At 41.6% G+C, this 12,449-nt stretch overlaps 1 protein-coding gene across 4 annotated transcripts; it reads right to left on the bottom strand.

Annotated features, from left to right (window-relative positions):
• Nucleotides 1-931: 931 nt before the first annotated feature.
• On the bottom strand, nucleotides 932-12,304 carry SUPT7L (SPT7 like, STAGA complex subunit gamma). 4 transcript variants are annotated; one of them, XM_078349638.1, is made up of 6 exons: nucleotides 12,007-12,304; nucleotides 10,586-10,688; nucleotides 9,395-10,012; nucleotides 5,866-6,190; nucleotides 3,514-3,751; nucleotides 932-2,204 (listed from the first exon to the last, which is right to left on the bottom strand). In XM_078349638.1, exons 3-6 carry the CDS (start codon nucleotides 9,805-9,807, stop codon nucleotides 1,942-1,944), a joined length of 1,239 nt encoding a protein of 412 aa, XP_078205764.1. In that variant the 5' UTR covers nucleotides 9,808-10,012; nucleotides 10,586-10,688; nucleotides 12,007-12,304; the 3' UTR covers nucleotides 932-1,941. The 4 variants fall into 4 exon arrangements, with proteins under 4 accessions (XP_078205764.1, XP_078205765.1, XP_008979204.1 ...); XM_078349639.1 differs by having other exon boundaries at nucleotides 9,395-9,854; XM_008980956.5 differs by having other exon boundaries at nucleotides 9,395-9,799.
• Between the last annotated feature and the right edge of the window lie 145 nt (nucleotides 12,305-12,449).

Genomic DNA, 12,449 nt, shown 5'->3' with positions numbered 1-12,449 from the left:
TAATAAAGGAAAATGAAGACTGCAACAGAGGCTATGTGTAATGGTCCACACCTGTAATCCCAGCATTTTGGGAGGCCAAGGCAGGCATATCATTTGAGGTCAGCAGTTCGAGACCAGCCTGGCCAACATGATAAAAGCCCATCTCTACTAAAAACAAAAATTAGTTGGGTGTGGTGGCACATGCCTGTAGTCCTAGCTACTCAGGAGGCTGAGGCAGGAGAATCGCTCAAACCCGGGAGGTGGAGGTTGCAGTGAGCCCCGATCGTATGATCTCCCTACAACCTGGGTGACAGAGCAAGCCTCCATCTCCAAAAAAAAAAAGTGCGACAGAAAGCATTTAGCTAAATGTGTTAAGGAGTTACAATTAGCAAATGTATAAATTATATGCTAAACTATAACCTTGTTTTATTTCTATCACATTCATTTATTCTCAATACCTGGGACATTTAAGGCATTCAGTAATGAACTAACTAAAGCTATGCTTTATTTTGGTCTATATTAAAGGATTGGTCTAAATTTTACAAGATGTAGTTTGTATTAGAAAACCGAACTTCAGGCTGGGTGTGGCAGCTCACTCCTGTAATCCCAGCACTTTGGGAGGCTGAGGTGGGCGGATCACCAGGTCAGGAGATTGAGACCATCCTGGCCAGCATGGTGAAACCCTGTCTCTACTAAAAATACAAAAATTAGCTGGGCTTGGTGGCATGTGCCTGTAATCCCAGTTACTCCGGAGGCTGAAGCAGGAGGATCCCTTGAGCCCCGGAGGCAGAGGTTACAGTGAGCTGAGATCACGCCACTGCATTCCAGCCTGGCAACAGAGCGAGATTCCATCTCAAAAAAAAAAAAGAAAACCAAACTTCAGCAGTTTAACATGATGGCATCCACCACCAAGGCATGAAGCAACATATTTGCTAATAATTCATAATCACTACAGTGCTACATCATTTACTTAATAAATACTGATTCAGTACTTATATATAGTGATGGATGAGTAACAACAGTAATGTTCAGGATGTGATGTAAAGTTGAAAGGTACATATTGTTATGCTTTAAAGGCTGCCCTTACAGTAGCAGAAGCAAAGTGCTTAACGGACTGCTGTCCTCTGATGACCAAGCAAATGCAACAAATGAAATATGCACAAGGCTGTCCTTGGACAGTACTTGTTTGCTTTTTACACAAAGGGGAAAAAGAAACAACTGAAAAGATGTCTGGTGAAAGTATGTGAGTCTGAGCAGAAGTAACAAAGGCAAAAAGGATGAGGATAGATGGAGTAAGTCTAGAAAAGAAGAAAATATGTGATGAGATAGGAGAGGGCTGTCTGAATAAATAAGCCGAAAGGCTGTCACCATAGACCGCTGATCGATAAATAAGACAGTTCCGAAGCAGCAAAAGCAGTTTTTAAAAGGTGACTAATAGATAAGGTGTGTTGTCTTTAGCCATTTCTTGTTAGGTATTAGTAATGGATTCCCAATGACTTGAGCCAAAAATGAATAAAATGAAAACTGACATCTGATATGAGCATATATTATGAGTCTATTCAAGCGCAGTTTTGAAGTTAGCAAACATTTAAATCCTCACATCTCTACAATGTAGGTCAAAGAAGTATGATTCTTCTCAGCTGTATGAGAGAAATGGTTATAGAGAGGTAACGTGTCTAGTCATAGTTAAGACAACAGTGGGGGGACACTGCTTTGGTCTCCTGATTGCCATACCAGCATCATCATTCATCTGTGAAGGGTGGCTTAGTTGTGGGAAACTATAAAAACTGGATGCAAAAGTAAAATGCAGCCTTGTTTGGTGACATCCAGTTCCTCTGGAATTAGGAAAAACCACCTGTGTTTAAGAACAGGAGTCAAAATCAATTTTTATGAAAACAGATACACAAAAACCTTTTCTGTTGGGTCTAGTAGGTCTAGACAAAAAATCTCCCTCTTTTCCTTTTATATTTTCCTCATCCTCTTCTTGTAGCGCTGGTTGAAAACAGGGGAAGACCCCATGAGGCTATCAGTGGAGTGGGAACCATAGCTGCTATCTGAGTCATCAGGGCTCTGAGGAATCCCAGCTTCACTCATGCCTGACATGGGCTCCTCGAAGACATCGCTGCCCAGCACACCATGCCCAGAGACATTGCCTTCTTCACTCTCTTGAGGTTCCATTTTCACATGGGCCAGATTCCAAAGAGGAGAAGCGTTTACCTCTGCACCTAGAAAGAGAGGAAAGACAGACATATACCTTGTGGTAAGCCAAGTGTAGAACAAAGTAGAGTAAATATATCACTCAGGACCAACTAATATTCTTTGAGCTCAGTTTTTATTCTGATTCTGTACTTGGCTGGAGAATATGGTTGTTATTCTCTGCTCCAAAAAGTTAACCATCACCAAAAAATTATCAACTCTGATTATCTTCTTTTCCATTTCTTCTACTTTTCGTGCTCTATGTCACCCACCCCCATTTTCCCTAAGTCAGGGAAATGAAACTAGGCAGGTAGAAAGAACCCCTGTCTCACAGCCCAAAGACAGGCACAACCACAGGCCTTGTTCAGTTGTTTAGCTCGTCTGTCCTTCCTTCTTTTACGTGGCCATCTTGTTTTCCTGCCTTTTGTTTGGGTCTCTGGTCATCTCTCTCACACATTATGAAAAGTTAATGGTCACAACATAATGCTAATAGCAGTTCTCTAGTCTCCTTTGAAGAGACATGGTCCCTAAGTCCATAACAGTTTCTCTTTGGCCCTCCCACCTCTCTATGTATTCTAGCAATGCTGCTCTGTTATGGTTATTCTTCCATAGTGAAACACTCTCTGCCAACACTTTTCAAAGTATGACCTAATTCCATTTAGACCACATTTGAGGATTTGCTACTCAAGTCCTTTGTGCATTGATGAAATGACAACTTATATTTGTAAACAACTGAATGCCCAGACTAATTTGCAACCTAACTGACAGGTAACCAGTCAGTTGTCCTGGTTCTGAGGGTTTCCACAGAGTCTGGAAAAAGAAGACAGCTACGTCTAATTGGGAAGCCCTATATCAACGTCTTTCATCTTTAATTTGTTAGAGTACTGTAGCAAGGAAGCCAAACTCAGAACATCCTTGAGCAATTAACACTCCTCCATCTATCTGGCAGCTCTCTCATTCAATTAAGTATAAGCATCCAGAAGGACCAATACAGAATACTAAAAAAAATACTAAAGGAGGAAGGGGTTATCTTCCAAACCAGCTGGATCACCTGAATCTGCCCTGGTATTCAACGGGACAACACAATATTGCATCTACATCTTAACTAGGGATTATTTTAAAGAATGCCTGTAAAGCTGTGCTTGTTCTCTCTTCACTAATTAGAAAGTGAAAAATGCTAGGATCCCCAGATAGGTGAAACTGTATTTGTTTTAGGATTTTTCATTCTGCCCATTGCTGCTTTTGTTCTTCTACCTCTTGAGCTTGATTCCAAAAAGAAAGAAGTACTGAAACTGGCAGATCTCCCAGAATCAAAGTGAGTACATTTGTTTGTCTTACTTGAAGCCTGTGGTGAAGCTTCAACCTCTAGGTTGGATGGGAAGCGTTCACTCTGAGCCCCAAGCACTCCCATGGGCAGTGACTGGTCTCCAGAAGTAAGGTCAGCCTCCAGTTCCTCACTGACAGGAAAGGTGATGTCGCTCACAGGTTCCTCCTTGATCTTCACAGGTTTAGTGTCCTCTGTGGCCTTCTCAGGATTAACAATCCTTTCATATTCTTCAGAGAGTTGCTTACTAATCTGTTGGCAAAGCAAGAGTCAATTTTCCAAGAAAATGTTAAAAAGCAAGTTGAATAGTCAGCTTGTGACACTGGGAAAGCCAACAGACTGTGAATAACAGAATTTGTAAACATTCACTGCCAATGGAAGGGATTTGTTTAAGGTATTGAGTTTGCATTTATGAGTGATAGAGATATGTAAATTAATTAAAAGTTACAGAAAGGTAAAAAAATGTGTTAAAGATAAAACAGAAGTGGGACAAAAGATTATATTTTTGGCTATAAAAAACAGTAGTAGGCTGGGCATGGTCATACACCTGTCATCCTGGCACTTTGGGAGGCCAAGGAGAAAGGACCACTTGAGCCTAGGAGTCTGAGACCAGCTTGGGCAACATCTAGTAAGATCCCATCTCTAACAACAACAACAAAAAAATAGCTGGGCATGGTGGTTCACACCTGTGGTCTCAGCTACTCAGGAGGCTGAGGTGGAAGGATCACTTGTACCCAGCAGATAAAGGCTGTAGTAAGCTGTGACTGTGCCACTGCACTCCAGCCGCTCCAGCCCAGGTGACCCTGTCTAAAAAAAAAGAAAGAAAGATTGACAAATGTATCCTAGGGGTGAATAATCAATGGTGTGGGAAATTTGGATCACTTAGCAAAGACTTTTTTTTTTCCTTGGGTGTTAATTCCTAATCACATTTTAGACTTGCAGAAACGGAAACAGTGAACAAATGACTTATGAGCACAGGGTTGAAGTGATTAGATATTTCTGGGTCTAATCAAAATCATCACCTCCCACAATCCATCCTCCAGGCATTATCATTTTACTCTGGTTTTTTCATAGCACTTAACATTATCCAAAACTGCATTTTTGTGTGTGTATATGCTTAGAGACAGGGTCTTGCTATTGTTGCCCAGGCTGGCCTTAAACTTCTGGCCTCAAATGATCTTCCCACCTCAGCCTCCCAAGCAGCTATATTAGATATACAATATATATATAATAATTCCAGTCAAACCATTATATTAGCTGCTTCAGAGGCTGAGACACCAGTAGGAGGTCTGTGTTCTCTCCCCCTTTTTTTTTTTTTTTGAGACAGGTTCTTGCACAGGTTGGAATGCAATGGCACAATCATGGTTCATAGCAGCCTCAACTTCCTGGTCTCAAGTGATCTTCCCATTTCAGATTCCCAAGTAGCTGAGACTACTGCCATGAGCCACCATGTCCAGCTAATTTTTTTTTTTTTAATTTTCAGTAGAGACGGGGGTCTCACTATTATTGTCTAGGCTGGTCTTGAACTCCTGGCCTCGAGCAATCCTCCCACTTCAGCTTCCCAAGTAGCTGGGATTACAGGCATGTGCCATCATGCCCAGCTCCTGAAATTGTTTTCATCAGTATTTGCTTACTTGTATTTGTCTCCCTTCAACAAGAATGTAAGCTCAGGTAACTTATTAACTGCCGAACCCCTCAATGCCCAACTCACAACAGGCACTCAATAAATACTTGTTGAATAAAATCAAACTAACTGCATTCTCTCAGATTCTATATATTTGTGTATAGTTTCTGTAAGGCTGGTTGCCTTGCCGGAAGGTTGGACACACCTACCTCTGCACCCGGCACCAGGCTCTGCACTTGGCACTTAGCTCTGCCGCATGGGTCCCCTGGAAGGCTCCAGTGATGCAAGGCTCCTGGCTGGCTCTCCTACCGGAAAACCCGCCCAACAACCCGCCAACCAATAGTGGCCTGCCCTGTCTCAATCCCGCTCCCCTGGAGCTGTTGCTCGTTCCTTCTACCCATAAAAACCCTATGCCCTAGGAAGTTGGCGCAACTTCCCTGGCCCCTTTCCCTGGGACCATAGAACCTTGCCCGGGAGCTGAATAAATTGGATTTTCATTTTCTTATATTGGCCTACCTTACAGTTTCTTCTAGAGGAAGTATCAGTGAATGTGGCTGTTCATTGACTAAAGGAGGCCCACGGTATTTGGGCAGGAACATAGCTAGGGCCATCATAAAAGTAGGTTAAGTTCACTCTGTTCCATGACTATGCTCTGTACTCTAGACAAAGTGTTGTGGGATCCTGCTGAACACTGCTAGATTGTACAGACATCTATGTCCACTTTCCAACAGGGTCGCCTCACCTGGAGCATGTAACTGTGATAGTCCTTGATGCGGTGCTGCCAGAACTTCTGGAGGGAGAGCACACTGCCAATACCCACTTCGTGGAATACCTGTTCCATCACATCAGGAAAAGGAGTCTGTCCCAACTGAGCCTCCCGGTCCACAGCAAAACGCAGCAACTTGGTAAACTTAAGGCAATACTCGTGTGCCACATCAGTTAGGGTCTCCAGGACACTTTCATTAGCAGATTCAAAGCCTGTGTGGGCCAGGATTGTGGCCACTGCCTGGTAGAGGAGCTGCCGACAGGAGTGCCAGCTGAGTTCAGTCACAGGTTCCCCTTTCCCACTGAAAGTGGAGATGTGGTAGTGTTATTAATGTTCTTGCAAAGGGGTTATGACCTCTCCTGTCTCCCTAGGAGTTTTACAATTCCAGTCAAACCACTGGCCTAGCTTTCTAGGGAAATTCCATCCAAGTTACATAGCTCAGTTTTATGCCACTGCTATCAGAGCATGTCTTAGCAACCCACGGTCATATCTTTGAGCTCCTACAAAGACATAGTTTGAATAGGCAATACACAGTCCAAAAGGATAGCTAGTGAAAAGAAAGTTTCCTTCTAGTAACTGTTCAATTTTGATCAGTTTTAGGATTAAGTTTAAGAGTATAGCCCAGACACTGCTCAATGATGCTCTAATTATTTTACCACAACCTAGTTTTCATACATGCTGGGCAATATATTAATATAAACTTTTAGAAATTCACAGTTCTAGTGAAGAGATTCTTCACAGCTTGCCAGGAGTTTAAGATTCTTAGATTCTTATAAAATTACAAGGAATCATTTCAAAAGAGGGAAGGCAACTCACTTTCATAAAAGTAATTTAAAACATATATAGCTTACAAAGCATTTTCATCCTATCCTGTGTTGTGCAATGGGTAGGGTCCGTATTATTATTATTTCTATTTGTCAGGAGAAGAAACTGAGGTTCAGAAGGGCTGATTTGCCAAAATTTGTTTACATGTCATTAATAAATGGTAAAGCTTCTGACTCCAGAAACCGTATTCTTCATAATACACCATTTTTCCCCAATCACTTTTGCAGAAATCTTAATATTTCTAAGAAAAACCTGGGCTATTTGATCTAAAAATAACTTAGGAAGCTTTTAATAATTTATCTGTCTCTTGAAATTATCTACTGGCTTCTGCCTACCCCTGACAAAGGCATTTATTTTACCAATAAAAATAAAATAGAGCACAGAAAGTCATTTTTCCTTGGTTCGTACTTGCCATGTGTCATCATGTACTGTACAAGAGTGCCCGAGGAGTTATCTACCCACTAAACTCTGACCTGTTCAATAGCAACTACTGCAGTTTACATAATAATTTGAGAATAAGACAACTAATTGCCAAGTAACTTTTCATTTACTATCATCATCATTTCCATGGCCAGTGTCTCCGGGCCAAAGGCTAAAGGCCTCAGAAATACCTAATAAAGAGAACTAATCCAATATCACTTTCCAAGAATAATATTTGGACCTCTTTCAAAGGAAAATAATTTTTTGGTGCCCCCATAGCTGATGCAAATTATTTTTGTTATACAGTTTCTTAAATATGTATAAAGTGAAACCAGGTACAAACTTTTGATGGTCCTAGCTCTTACTAACAATATAAATTTGACACAAAACTAAAAATGAATAACACCATCAATTTAATATGATAATATTAAATTGCTGAAATTAAATTGCCTTCAATATGTGAATACAGTATTGATTGCCACAGAGCAAGTTTTTTGAGTTGGGTGTGCATATAATTATGCCTCCCCTTTTCATTATTCCAATGACTTCAGAACCATTGATTACAATGCACTTTGATATCATCTGGCCTTCACCTGGCCCAACTGCAATGCAACCTTTACGTTATTTAGTCTAGTTCTGTAATTTTCTCATTAGTTTGGGAGCCTCTAAAATAATATTATCAGCAACAGGTATATGTAATAAATAACATACCAATATCACTTTTGTTGTATTCTTGCCAAACATATTTAATCTGAATCTAATCTTCAGGAAATAACTCAGTAATTGGGACATTCTACAAGTGACCTGAACTCATAAAATACTCTAAAGAGGCATAACAACCAGATACAATGCATGAATCTTTGTTAGATCCTGGTTAGTGGGAAAATATATTTACAAAAGATATTTTGGGGACAACTGGAAGAATGTGAATATGAACTTATTGATATTAATGTTCATTTACTTTGGTGTGTTAATAGTATTATGATTATGCAGGAAAATTTCCTTATTCTTAGGATATGCATGCTCAGGAATTTAGGGGTGAAATATGGTGATGTCTGCAACTTACTTTAAAATGTTTTGGGAAAAGAAATGTGTGCGTATATAAGTATACACACTTACACATGTGAGAAAGTAAATGTGGCAAAATACTAAACATTGGTGAATCATGGTGAAGGGTATTTGGATGTTTGTTGACTATCATTTACATATTTCTGTAGGTTCGGCACATTTCAAAATGAAAAGAAAAAAGTAATTGTTTGGCATTAAATACAAACTGGCACACTGAGATCTAGTAGTAGCTCTAGGTTATAAGGCAGTCATTCAGAGGATGTGGAGCAGAGCTTCTCAAACTGAAATGCACATACAAATCTCCTGAAGATCTTGTTAAAATGCAGATTAGGATTCAGCAGGACTGGGTGAGGCCTGAGATGCTGCATTTTTAACAAGTCCCCAGGTGATGCTGATGCTGCAGATCTTGGACCAGATATTGAATAGCAGGGATCTAGAACCTTTTTATTTTATTCTTTTTTGTTTTGTTTTGCTTTAAAACAGTTTCACTCTGTGACCCAGGGTGGAGTACAGTGGTGGGATTTGCAACCTCTGCCTCCCAGGTCAAGTGATTTTTGTGCCTCAGCCCTGAGTAGCTAGGACTACAGGTATACGCCACCACACCAAATTTTTCTATTTTTAGTAGAGACAGGGTTTCGTCATGTTGTCCAGGCTGATTTTGAACTCCTGGCCTCAAGTGATCCACCCAACGGGGCCTCCCAAAGTGCTGAGATTATAGGCGTGAGCCACTGGACCCAACTTATTATTTCTTAATCTATGTTATCAAAATGAAAACACACAATTTAAAGATTCTTGTATAGACAAGTGGATTCCTAAAAATACTGGAATAAGTCCATGAATCCCAATTTGAAGACATTGAGCTAAACACATAATATAATTTTTACATTAACTAGAAAGACTAGATCCTAAGGACTATGAGGCCATGGCCTTTTTTACATACCAGTGTATTACCCTACTCCTAGTAAAGTGCTTAGCACATAGTAGGCACTGAAAGAATTAAAAAATACAGACCCTGGATTCTGAAGACTGGCATTCAAAACTTTAACATTCCCACTAACTACCTGAGAAACCTTGGCCAAGTCTATTACTCTTATCCTCAGTTTCCTTGCATGGAAATGGAAATGCTATTACAGGTTTAACAGGGTTGTTGGGAAGATGACTTGAGAAAAGATACAGCAAAGCCTTGCCTTACCGATAAAAGTCACTCTCCGGGTCACTGTGCCGGATATGGAATGGTGCATTGGAATTCTTACAATCTAAAGGCAGGAGGTCATCAGGGAGAGGAGGTGACCCAGGGCATGAGGGAAGAGGCTCACTCTCTTCAGTCTTTATACCTTCTGTCTGCTGTTGATTCTGGGCCTGAGCTGTGGCAATAAGGTTGCGAAGACGTCGATTGTGCTGGATCAACTGAATTGTATGGATGGTGAGACTACATGGCTCTGAGGGGATGTCCAGCATAGTGGGGGGCTTCGGCTTGTTGGCTGAGGGTTGGTGCAGGGGTGGGTCATGGACTTCCACCAGACGGAACTCCCGTGGGAGCAAATCGAAGGAACTTCTGTTGCTCTGGCTTGATGATATTGGTATCTCTCCCCAGTATCTCAACATTTCGGAATAAGAAGAGAAGAGATCTCAGGATAAATGTAGACAATAACCTAAAAGTAATGTGTTTAAATCTCTGGCAACTTTAGATTATAGGTTTCTGTAGTGAAAAATATGAGGTCTAGCCAGTTATGTAGTAAAAAGTAGGCTATTTGTGACCACTTAGAAAAATATCAGTGTCAGCAAAACTGTAGGACCAAAGAGGTTCTCCCTAAACAAATTAAAAGAAATGTAACTGTTAGATGCTGATTATTGTCATGCTATGACAATTCCTGCTAGACTGAACGACAGGGTAGAATTTGGGTCATTAGTGGACCAATAGCTACAACAGTATCTGGGACTCTAGTAACCCTATTTTCCATCTCACCTCACTAACTCATTAACAGAAGTACCAACATGATCAATCCTGAACAATAAGCAAGGCCTGATAAAGTATCTTGACATACCTGTGCTGGATCAATAGGAGAAAAGTGAGTAGGGTTAAAGATAATAAGAAGTGATTCTTATTTTTGTGTGTCTTAGGCATGGTCCTGGTGGAAAAATTTATGAAGCACTAATCTAAATGGCATTATGTTTTCAACTTTTGACATTTAGAATGTGAGCAATTTCTGTGGCCTTCTAATTGATATCCCTTCCTCCAATCTCTCTTTGTATGTAATCTATTCTCTACCCTGCTGCTACACTCTTTAAAACTTAAATCTAATGGCTTCCCATTGCCTACTGGAAAAAGTCAAAATTCCTTGGCTTACCATTCAACAAAATTCACAATCTGGTTTCAACTCACCTTTGCAGATTCATTGCGCATATATTTCTTCAAGTTCAACAAACATTTATCAAATGCCAGGCATTCCGTGTGGGTCAAAGACTGATAATGTGAGATCTCTGCTCTGAGGTGAGGAAGAGAAACAGAAGCAGAATATTTCAATAAGAAAATATGTGGTAAGTACCGTTCTAGAGGTATATGGACCTGGGGTAGTGGAAGCACAGAGGAGGAGATTTCTGGATGAAATGACTACCTTTGTTTTAACAAAATTATACTACTCCCTTTCTTGAGAATGCTATGCATTTCCACAGTTGACACTTTCAGCTGTGAACTCTGCCAGAAATGCTCTGACAACCCTGCCCATCCCTGGCAGACTCATATTCATTTTTAAGTACAGCCTAAGTCCCCACCCTCCATTACTTTCCCAGTGAATCTCCCTTTCTCTGTTCTCATGGCGCTTTGCATGTCTATGTCACAGCATTTAGCCTTGGATTTTAATTAGTACTTATAGCAATCGATTTTTTTTCTCCCGTGTATTTATTTTTTCTTTTCTTTCTTTTTTTTTTTTTTTTTTTTTTGAGACAGGGTTTCGCTCTTGTTACCCAGGCTGGAGTGCAATGGCGCGATCTCGGCTCACCGCAACCTCCGCCTCCTGGGTTCAGGAAATTCTCCTGCCTCAGCCTCCTGAGTAGCTGGGATTACAGGCACGTGCCACCATGCCCAGCTAATTTTTTGTATTTTTAGTAGAGACGGGGTTTCACCATGTTGATGGTCTCGATCTCTTGACCTCGTGATCCACCCGCCTCGGCCTTCCCGTGTATTTCTAACGGCCATGGTCTTGTTACAGGGTCAGGCACGCAGAAATATTAGGCATTTGTTGAATGTTTACCATATACCAGACTTCACCTTTTTTGTTTGTTTTTTTTTGAGACAGGGTCTCACTCTGCACCCAGGCTGAAATGCAGTGGTGCAATTATGGTTCGCTGTAGCCTCAATCTCCCCGAGTCAAGCAATCCATCCACTTCAGCCAATCGAGTAGCTGAGACTACAGGCGCGCGCCACCAAACCTGGCTTTTTTTTTTTTATGGCGAGACCATGTCTCGCCATGTTGCCCAGCCTCCTCTGGAACTCCCGGGCTCAAGCAATCCTCCTGCCTCAGCCTCCCAAAATGTTGGGATTACCGGCGTGAGCCACCAGTTCAGCTGGCCGTTATTGTTTAATTCAATTCTTCGGACAACCCTATGAAGCTGATAGTCTTATTATCCCCATTTTTCAGAGTGGAGGCTGAGGCCTAGTGTCTTGCACAATGTCACAAATGGAGAGGTCGAAAATCGACAGTCTCCAAAGTATGCACTCTTAACCACTAAACTATTCTGCCTTAATAATTAGTTTCAGAAAAAAATAAACGAATGAACGAAATAACAAAAAAGTCGCCCTCTTACCTAACTTTACCGAAAGGAGCACGAAGAACAGGCAGGGAGCCCAAGGAATGCTCAAGGCCCTCCAGGGGTTTCTTCCGTCACGGTCCGCCGGCGCAGGCGCCAATCACAGGGTCCTGAGGTCGCCTGAGGTCCAGGGCAGCCGGAAGACGGGGAGGTCTGTCTGGACCTGAACCGAGGCGAGGAGGTGTCACTATTCACTGCAGCGTCGCAGGACGAGCTGGGCGACTGTCTGGACCCCTAGAGGCCTGAGGCAAGGGTCGCGTCAGGCCGCGAAAGCTGGTTTGTTTATTAGTGGTCTAAGACCGCCGGAAGTGCTTCTTTTAGATCAAGCTATGCCACAGGAAGTCATTACTATCTCGTTGTATCCTCTAAAGATGTCCCTGTTCTGCACAGCATCCCGACAGCCGTTTTTTCTCGTATTATGACCTTCGCGTGTTAGCACC

This window comes from Callithrix jacchus, chromosome 14, assembly GCF_049354715.1.
Source record: "Callithrix jacchus isolate 240 chromosome 14, calJac240_pri, whole genome shotgun sequence".
Classification (NCBI taxonomy): Eukaryota; Metazoa; Chordata; class Mammalia; order Primates; family Cebidae; genus Callithrix; species Callithrix jacchus.
Note: the sequence above shows the minus strand (reverse complement) of the source record. Positions and strands in the feature narration are given on the sequence as shown.

Bases quoted from the DNA above. Each gene is read 5' to 3' on its own strand.
- SUPT7L (XM_008980956.5), bottom strand. The intron at 3,752-5,865 runs GTGAGGCGACCC...CTTTGCCAACAG, and splicing joins ATCACAGTTACATGCTCCAG to ATTAGTAAGCAACTCTCTGA. The intron at 2,205-3,513 runs GTAAGACAAACA...CTCTCTTTCTAG, and splicing joins AGCTTCACCACAGGCTTCAA to GTGCAGAGGTAAACGCTTCT.